General features: G+C 46.3%; 1 protein-coding gene across 1 annotated transcript; it reads right to left on the minus strand.

Moving 5' to 3' along the window:
• Window positions 1-7,144: 7,144 nt before the first annotated feature.
• LOC146869062 (uncharacterized) lies at window positions 7,145-10,012 on the minus strand. The gene has a single exon (XM_085599809.1). The coding sequence runs from the start codon at window positions 10,010-10,012 to the stop codon at window positions 7,145-7,147; it is 2,868 nt and encodes a 955-aa protein (XP_085455935.1).
• Between the last annotated feature and the right edge of the window lie 246 nt (window positions 10,013-10,258).

The following is a 10,258-nucleotide window of genomic DNA, read 5'->3' on the forward strand; positions in this document are numbered from 1 at the left end:
GGACCACATATTTGTCTCATGAGGCTAGCCTCTTCGCTGCTGCATTCAGCCTGCCATTTTTCGGGGCCCTCAGCGAGTTGGTAGCCAGATCGAAGAGGGATGGATCTGGGGATGCTTTATGCAGATAGGACATTCAGTTGCTAGGAGACTCCCTAAGAATATCTATGAGAAGATCCAGGTCGGGGCAGGGCAAAGTAATTTTGCTACAACCTCTGCGTGCCCTGTGATCTTTCTGCCACTAAATCTATCAGAATCTCTCTCTCCCTTTCTCTACTTCTGACTTTCACTACCCAGTGCCCCTTTTAGGAATGTTTTGTCCCAGGAAAGACTCTCAGCTGTTTTCTATTGTTTGGCCTCATGTTGGCTTGAATTAGTAGAAAATAGGTAATGAAATTCGAATTTCTTCCGAATAGTGGGGCCCCAAAATATTCTTTGCCCAGGGCCCTGAAAATACTTAGGAGGGCCCTGCATTCAGATCTCTCCCAGCCCCACTTATGTGCCTTTAACACTTGTGTACTATGACTTGTACACAATTATTGCACTTTCTTACTATATTTGTACTAATAATGCTGCCTTTGTTTAGATTGTATTTTATATCCAGTGCTCTGGGAAGTGCTCACGGTACCCCCTAATGTTTATGGATGGCAGGACTTTTCTGGGTCTGTGCTGTCCTTTCTCTGCCTGCCCTCGGCTACTCCCTTGACTCTCACCTTTAACAAATGCAAATAGGTCGGACTCGTGGTTCTCTTCTATTCCCAACATGGGGGTACTCTGCCACCTAGTGGAGACGCTTCTTATCATGGTTAAACCAACGCCACGTGCGGCCAGTATTGCGCATGCGCAGACATTCAGCACACGTGTCCCTCACCGGATCTCACTTCTCTGCTCCTCAGTGTGGCCTGGAGCCTGGTTCTCTTGTGCTCTCTGATTCCTCACCACTAAGTCTCAGCTTCTCTTTCTCTTCCTTCCTTCCGAGTGCCTGCGGCTGCTGATTACCTTCGAATTCAAGCCAAGCTCTTTACTGTAGCCATGGCTGGACATACGTGGCAATGTCTTACATTATAGCATTTATATAGTGCTTGCTAACCGTGTGTGGGGCACTGAAGCGCTTAACCAGATGGATATTACGCTATATTGTGTAAGGTGTGTTGTTGGAATTAGTCTGTTCCTATGTGAGAAGTGTTTCCAAGTCATGCGTGATGACCAACGAGGTGCAGTTATCGAGGTTCAGGGAGCAGCGCTACTTGTTGGGTGAGGGTACGTGAGAGATGGAGGTGCAGATTATAAACATTGTAAGGACCAATCAGCTTAGTCATGGGGTGGCAGGGTGCTGTGTCCACAACAAGGGGGGTAAATCCGAGAAGGTCCAGTAATCCATCTGCTGACATGCAGAGGTGATGCTGAGGGAGTAAAGGGCAACAGAAGGGCAACAATGGGATTGGGACGTAAGCAGTAGCCTTGGGCCATTTTATTTTCTTGCATTTATTTAAAGGCAGGGATACTGCCTACAGTTGAATACCCCATGAAGGAAGGCAGAGGTGTAGAGGCACTCCAGGCGGCAACCTGAGCAGAAACTGCCCAATCTTTAAAAGGACCGCTCCGGATTCCACCTACTCCCGCCAGGCTGAAGGAAGCAAAGTGATTGGAGCAGGGGTTCATGTCCCTAGCCGCTCTCAGCAACCACTGGCTCTCAAAGGCAGACAAGCCCTAGTTGGTGCATGGGTCAGGCCCCAGCCAGACTGGCACCCTGCACATGTGGGTGAGAGAAGAAGCGCTTGGAGGAGTGCTGCTCTGATAGCGCTAGAGCGAATCGGCTTGCTTTGTGTTACTCTGTAGCCCTCACTCCTCTTTGCGATCCCAATACTTTTCTTATGTCCCAGACACCTTTGCTCATTTTATTTTATTGTATGTTGTACCCATCTTTGTTTGACATACTCAATGTGCCATTTCTACTTTTAGCGCAAGGAAGCCTTTGTAGGTACAGTGTTCAATAAAATGTATATTAATAAAAAGTGATCTCTCACAGCCTCACCTCTCCTTCCCACTGGCCCGAGCTACCCAAAGAGTCCACGTGAGCACAGAGGAAGAATGGGCAGGGACACTCGCCTGCCACCACTCCATCTAGTGGAGGACAGCTGGAGACAAAGGAAGGGACACCCAGTGCAAGAGAGACACAGGCAAAGGAGAGAGACTTAGATACATGAACAAGAGCTTCCAGTTCCACTGACACACCCAGACCCCCTCCAACTGTGTCTCCATGATATTCTCTTCCACAGCCACTTTCACATTCCTCTGCACATCAAAGCCGTCTCCTGGATTCTTAAATTCGGCAAGAAATTGAGGACCTGGCTCTTCACCAAGCTCGGCTCAGCCTTGTTCCATACAGCTCCTGCTTCAGCACCAGGACACTCTCCCTGCACATCAGAGCATCCTCCTCAGTTCTTGAATCCCACATGAAGCTGAGGACCTGGCTCTTCACCAAGCCCGGCCCAGCCTTGGTCCATACAGCTCCTGCTTCAGCACCAGGATACCCCCTGGGTGAGTTGTACGCTACACAAATACACATAACATACCATTGTGATGCTAGGGCGTCTTGTGATGTTAGACAGTGTTCCTCATCCCCAGAACTGCAGTCAAATGCCAAGAAGATTATCACGCGACACTACCTACATTTCAAGACTCCAGTTCCACATCCCAAGAAACTAATCACACACTACTATGCCCACATCCAAAGACAAAACATGAGTCCCATGTGAAAGAAATTCCACAGCCACACACCAACCATCCAAGCTTCAATGTACATACAGCAAGGAATGAATGCTGCAAGATCACCATTTCCCAAACTTTTACCCTCCAATAATACAAAAGATAATGCAATAATGTGCCTGCATTCTGTGACACGACAATATGTATTAAAGAGTAATCCAACAGCACCCCACCCTCATCAAAACTCTACACCACCAATAATGAAGCAACATAACGCACACGTCCCAATATATCTTATTTATTACACAAGAAAATGATGCCATAATCCCACACCCAAAACTGCACACACACATCCTAAGACGATGATGCCATAATGTCACACAAACTCACTGAACCCATGGCCCAGGAAGATAACGCCAAAGTACCCTACCTACTTCTAAAGAGATCACATCCAGACCCCAAGAATGTAAAGCAAAAGAGCTGCACCCACATGCAAAGGCACTATGTTAATATCCCTAGGACATAATGCCACCACAAACTAACCACATCCCAAACAAGCATTGGCATAGCTAATAGGTCTCACCTTTGGGACCGTATAAGTGTTTAGCCATGCAACAGTTGATGTTGTTGTACCAAGGATATTATGCTGCATAAGTAAATACTCATTTTATCACTTTATTACATTACCGGGGCATAATTGCTTTGTTCTACGTCAGATAAAGTGTCTCTCAAAGTGTCACGCATTAACATTTGAAAGGTCACACATACGCACGCTAAATCCATGAAAATGTCACACATAAGCAAACTGAAAATTTGGCAGCTATGCAGAGGCCCCTGGTCGAGTCCCTGTTCTGCAGAAGTATGAACCAAACAAAAAGTGTGTATCTAATATTTTAGCAGAGTACTTTGTATACTTACCACAATCTTTTAAAAGTGCAAAATAAGATTAGAGGATCCCTGGGTAGTCCGAGCCTGCCAATTGTTCCTAGAGGAGCTTTGTGTTCTGTTGTGGGTACAAACAACTGCTCCCCACCAGGCCCTTGTATGTTAAATCAAAGCATGAAAAATAATATAAAACATAATATTTCCGCTAATTTACGCCTGCGTCCTCCCTGTTTTGGGGAATCCGCCCGACTAATGCAAATTTTGGCGTACATGAGAGACAGGGGTAACCACAGACATCATGCTTTTAAAAAAAGTAAAATATCCGTTTTCAGCTGTGTTGACAATCTGAAGAACACCGCTACTACAGAAAATAGTCTGAAGCGATTGTAGCAGCATTTTTCCTTTATTTGTCTTACATGTACAATTGAAAGATTGAGGATCTTCTACGGGAAAGTTGAAAAAGAATTATTGCATTCAGTGTTTTTAAACGGTACATCTCACTCCTTTCTACAGCTAGGGAAATGTTCGAAGAGGAAATAGGCGACTGAGTTACTCAATAAATTGTGGCCTAAATGTGGCTTGCCCATGCTCAGTCTTGGGACTATTTTTGCCTTAAAGAGTACTCCTGGGGTGTAAAGATCGTAAAAAGATGCTTTTTAAAAGTGGCACAGTGTTGGAGTGCTTTGGCGCTGTCAAGCCCTGTTAACCTATTGCATAAAGTTAAATGCAACCTCAACTTACATATTTGGTAGCACTGACAATGTGAAAGTAAACCCCACAATGGTGTACTTTCTGTGAGCTGTGCATCCTTCCTCGCGGAATAGTGAATACATATTTCAATTTGTAAACAGTTATGTGCGACTCAAGCAATGCAGCTGGAAAGCGCATTTCAGTTATAAAATGAAAATATACATTTCAAGTGCACTTGAAGCCTTCGGAGTTTCCTGTCAATCGAAAATGGGCACAAAGAAAGCATGCTAAACAAACAGTGAACCTATTTGCCAACAGATGAAAGGCGAACATCAGCCGTCCATTTTATGAAGCCTGCAATAAAGCACCGCTCATAGCGTCCAGAAAGAAATACAGACTGCTGCATGGCTTTTGTGTTTAAATTAGATTAATTTTAACAACTTTGGAAGAGTAGTGAGGTGGAAAGATCTAAAACCAAAAGTTTATAGACATTGGTAAACCGCTTTGCTTGCTTACAAGCAGATAATAAACTCGCATACAGTGGATAACAAGCAAGCAACAAAAAGACGCGCGGCCGCGAAGCGCGTTCTGTGGTGAAGAAGGGGGAGGAGCGTTGAGGGGCAAGCTAGACGGAGAGGCGGAGCGAGGCGTTCCTCGCTTTTGCGCGTAACCGCACACTCTATGCCTCACAAAAAGCTGTGGTCAGCTTTTTGAAACCCAATAACTAAAATTCTCGCCTTGGCAGCACATGCGCTGGCTCAGGCGAGACCTAAAAAGCACATCTAAAAACAAAGCAGAAAAATCCATAATGCAACATTCCATTCCATCACATTGCACCTTTAGCCACAGAAGCTTATTTGAAACATCATGACGACTTTCAAAGGCACCACGTCCATATCCCAAGGAGATTATGCCAACACGCTCTGCCAACATACCAAAACACCTTATCTATATTCAAAGCAGACCCTAATTAATACACTACTCCATCCCCCGACACTGTACCATTAACCATAGAAGATAATGCAAAATACCATGAAGACATTCCTAAACACCACATCGATATCCAAAGGAGATAATGCCACCGCATCCTGCCAACAAAGCAGGGCTGGACTGTTCCCATGAGGCACAGGGTCAGACTGATTTGCATATGGCCATGTCTGAACTGGGGTGGCAGAGTGGGCTAAAGAATGGTGATGGATTAAACCCAGATCAGTTGACTGGGGGTGAGTGCTTGCAATGTTCAACACTCCGTCCATCATTTCCTTTGGTTTTTGCTTTGTTCGCCATAAGTTGGCAGGGTATGCTCAGACGTGAGTCCCTTGCTCACTTTGCCACTGGATTCAAGCAAGCCTGGCTGAAGACGGCTGAAATGCCAGAAACCGGTTCTAGGAAGCTTGTTTCCGGTCCAGGGAAGACATGGCTTGGCAGTTTGGGCTGGACTGTTCCCATGAGGCACAGGGTCAGACTGATTTGCATATGGCCATGTCTGAACTGGGGTGGCAGAGTGGGCTAAAGAATGGTGATGGATTAAACCCAGATCAGTTGACTGGGGGTGAGTGCTTGCAATGTTCAACACTCCGTCCATCATTTCCTTTGGTTTTTGCTTTGTTCGCCATAAGTTGGCAGGGTATGCTCAGACGTGAGTCCCTTGCTCACTTTGCCACTGGATTCAAACAAGCCTGGCTGAAGACGGCTGAAATGCCAGAAACCGGTCCTAGGAAGCTTGTTTCTGGTCCAGGGAAGACATGGCTTGGCAGTTCGGGCTGGACTGTTCCCATGAGGCACAGGGTCAGACTGATTTGCATATGGCCATGTCTGAACTGGGGTGGCAGAGTGGGCTAAAGAATGGTGATGGATTAAACCCAGATCAGTTGACTGGGGGTGAGTGCTTGCAATGTTCAACACTCCGTCCATCATTTCCTTTGGTTTTTGCTTTGTTCGCCATAAGTTGGCAGGGTATGCTCAGACGTGAGTCCCTTGCACACTTTGCCACTGGATTCAAGCAAGCCTGGCTGAAGACGGCTGAAATGCCAGAAACCGGTCCTAGGAAGCTTGTTTCCGGTCCAGGGAAGACATGGCTTGGCAGTTCGGGCTGGACTGTTCCCATGAGGCACAGGGTCAGACTGATTTGCATATGGCCATGTCTGAATTGGGGTGGCAGAGTGGGCTAAAGAATGGTGATGGATTAAACCCAGATCAGTTGACTGGGGTGAGTGCTTGCAATGTTCAACACTCCATCCATCATTTCCTTTGGTTTTAACAAAGCAAAACACCGCATCTGTAACCAAAACACTTAATACCATAATAAAACAATCCATCCCATGACACCACACCTGTAATCACAGAAGATAATGCAAAACACCATGACGACTTTCAAAGGCACCACATCCATATCCTAAGGGGATAATGCCAACACACAGTGCCAACATCCCAAAACACAACATCTATTTTCAAGGCAGACCCCAATTAATTTGCGACTCCATCCCATGACACTGCACTCTTAACCATAGAAGATAATGCGAAACATCATGACGAAATTCCTAGACGCCACATCCACATCCCAAGGAGATAATACCCCACACCCTGCCAACAAAGCAAAACACGACATTTATAACCAAAGGTGATAATACCACAATAAAACACTTCATTCCATGACGCTGCACCCTTAACCACAAAACATACTGCAAAACATGATGACAATATTCCAAGGCACTACATCCATGTTCCAAGGAGATATTGCCACATCCTGCCAACATCCCCAAACACCACATCTACATCCAAAGCAGACCCTACCTTAATACAATACTCCATCCAATGACACCGCACCCTTAACTACAGAAGATAATGCGAAACGCCATGACATTCAAGACACCACATCCATTTCCCAAGGATATTGCTCAGCTCCATCCCCTCCAATGGCTTTCCGCAGTCGGGCCCAGAACAGAGGCTGCTGGTCCAAGTCCTCCTTCCACTCCAGGTAGGTTTTCTTCTTCACCAGCTTGGCCAGTTGGTGGTAGCGAGAGAGGCTCCTCATTGACACTTTCTCCAGGAAAACCATCACCAAGGAATCCTTGCTTTCTACAAGAAGGCGGTATGTGGCCATCCGCACTTCCAAGGAGCACCAGTGGCTGCACAGGTAATGGCGGCTGATCAGACACACCACCCAGCGGCTCCTATAAATGCTGTCCATGATGTTATCCAAGATGTCTTTGCCGACCTCAAAGTCCCTGCCATGCAGACACACTTTAAAGAGCGGGGGTCCCCTCTCTTCCAAGTTGGGCAGGAACTCGCGGACAACCCAAGCCTCATCGCAGCTGCTGTAAGAGACAAAGGCGTCGAAGTCATATTGCCTCTTTCTGTCGCGTCTCCCACGATAGTTCCACCAGGTCCTGAGCATGTAGTAGAGATACAGGAGGTACCAGCGCACCTTGTGATACAACAGGACCGTGATCAGGAACAACATGTTGAAGGAGAAAGTCCCAATGAAGAGATGGTATCCTATCAGCAAGCTGCAGTCTTTCTCCAAGAAATTGAGAAAATTCAGCTTCTGTGGCCCAAGAGAGCATGTCTGGATTCCCAGCTCTGGCACGCTCACTTGGGGGTGAGTGGTCACCCATCTTCTGATCCAGGATTGTTCACACAAACAATACAGGGGTACATCCTTCAGGTAGATGTAGCGCATACTTTCCACGTGGTCGAGCAGACCCTCCTGAAGGGTTTTCACAGGCTGGGACTTCAAGATTAGGAGTTCCAGAGAGACAAGGTCTCTAAACATGGTAGCAGTAAAGTCCTCTATCCCAGAATCCTCCAGGATCAAGGTTCTAATGTGTGTCAGGTTCCAGAACAGCTGCTCAGGAGTCAGGAAACTCTTCTTAATGTCCAACTTTAGGTTTTTTATATGGAGATGGCGTAAATTGTGAAGATGCTGCAGGCTGTTATTCAAAGGGCTCAAGGATTTATGGATAGGCATATCTGCAGAGGAACTGTAGTACAAATATTCAATGTTAGTAAAAGACAGGAGCCCCAAGCCTTCAGTCTCTGAGACCCCAAGTGGTAAACATAACAATATGTGGTTTTCTCGTAGGTGAAGTTCTTTCACAAATTTGAAGTCCTTGAACCAGCGAATACGAATCTCTGGTGCACTAATGTGAAGGACTTTAAGTAAGCTGCAGTTGTTTGTGCATGTCAGGAGTATTGAAGACTTTGCTTCCAAGGTAAGAGTAGTGAGTTCTTTCTGTTCGATTTTTAATTCCATAGTAGTCTCAAAGCTGATGGATAGCTCCTGAAGCTCGCTCTTCGCGGTCAGGGAGCTATGCTGGTTCTTGAGTATGTTGCCCCTGAGGCCCAGCACCCTTACGCTACTCAAGTGATCAAAATAGAAGTTCTCAAGCAGAAAGAGTTTATTGTAATCCAGCTGCAGAGAATGCAGCCTATCAAGACCAACAAAGGTGTCCTTTTCCAGGGACACAAGGTGATTACTACTGAGATCCAGTGTTTCCAGATTAGCCAGGCAGAAGAGCCGCCCGGAGCCGAGATTGGTGATGAGGTTGAAAGACAGATCCAGGTGTGTGAGGTTGGACAGAACATTGGGGGCCCCGGGTGTGCACAGGTCTAGGCTTTTTATCTTGTTTGCAGAGAGAACGAGGGACCTCAGGTTCAGCAATTTCTTTGCCATATCATTCATGAAAGCTCTAAGGAGGTTGCTGGACATGTTGAGAGACACCAGCATGGAGCATCCTTCAAAGGTCTCAGCGGGAAGATCTGAAATAAAGTTTTGAGCGACTGTCAAGTTCCTGACTCCCAGCCGAGACACCACAGTGCAGACATCTTTAATCTTCAGATAGTCCTGATTTTTCATGGCATTTAGGGACAGCATTTCAATGCTCTTTATTCCAGACCGCAGAAGCTCGATGACCTTGAGACCAGTCGCATCTACCTTGAGGACAGTAAGACGAGGGAAGTTGCAAAATGCATTTTTCTCCACACTTTTTAGATCATTGCTTGTCAAATCGAGGCTGGTAATACTTGGAAAGAAAATTGTGCTCTCTATGATGTTGTCTGTGTCAATGCAGTCCTCCTCCCTGGCTTTAACAATACCATTCCTCTTGATTTCCAGGACTTTCAGAGAAGCCAGTGACTGAAGCATAGTGGTCAGTCTGTACAACCTACTAATCTCATTTTCAGACAAGGCTAATACTTGTATTCTATGTAAGGGTTTAAAAAGATTTTTGGAAAAAGCTGTATCAATTTTCAAATATCTGAGTTCCAAGTGTGTTAGGTTCTCCAATCCGCCAAACACCTGATCATCCATGTCTACGGGTGAAGTGTGCCTGGTATCTCCTTTGATTCCCAGATGTCTCAGTTTGGCAGCACCATTGAAGGCTCCTGCAGAAACATTAAATGATCCATACAAATAGAGGCGGGTCAAGTTATGATACCTGGAGAAGGAGTCTGTAGGGACGGTTGGCACGTCTAACACCAGGCAGAGGGTGTCCACGTCCACTGGAACCTCTCTTAGATCCACCTCCATGTTCCTCACTGTGCTGCATTTGCTGAAGACCCTGAATCCTTCGAAGGGGAATCCAAAGCAGGTCGGGGCTAACACTCCCGGGGATCCCAGCTGGTCCCACTGGTAGATCTCACACTTGGTAGTGGCCGTGCCTGACACGATAGTCCAGCAGCCGGCAACCACTGTGCAAACCACGACCACAGAAAACGTTCGCAGTTCCATTTCACACCACTGCTGTCTCATCAGTGGTTTGAAGTGCAGGTGTCTGTCTGAGCAGCGGCGGTTGTCTGTATGTCTACCAGACAGGGTTATCTTAAGATTGAATGAACCGCCTCCTTCCTCTGTTCTTTGTAGTTTGAAGACACGACATGCCTCTCAGGAAGGTACTGAGGCTGAATTGTTGCCCGGGGCAGTGGGAGTTCAATGACTGGTTCACATCAGGGTTTGAAAGAAATAATATCCGTCGCA

The sequence above is a fragment of the Triturus cristatus genome, chromosome 1_1 (assembly GCF_964204655.1).
Source record: "Triturus cristatus chromosome 1_1, aTriCri1.1, whole genome shotgun sequence".
NCBI classification, from domain to species: domain Eukaryota; kingdom Metazoa; phylum Chordata; class Amphibia; order Caudata; family Salamandridae; genus Triturus; species Triturus cristatus.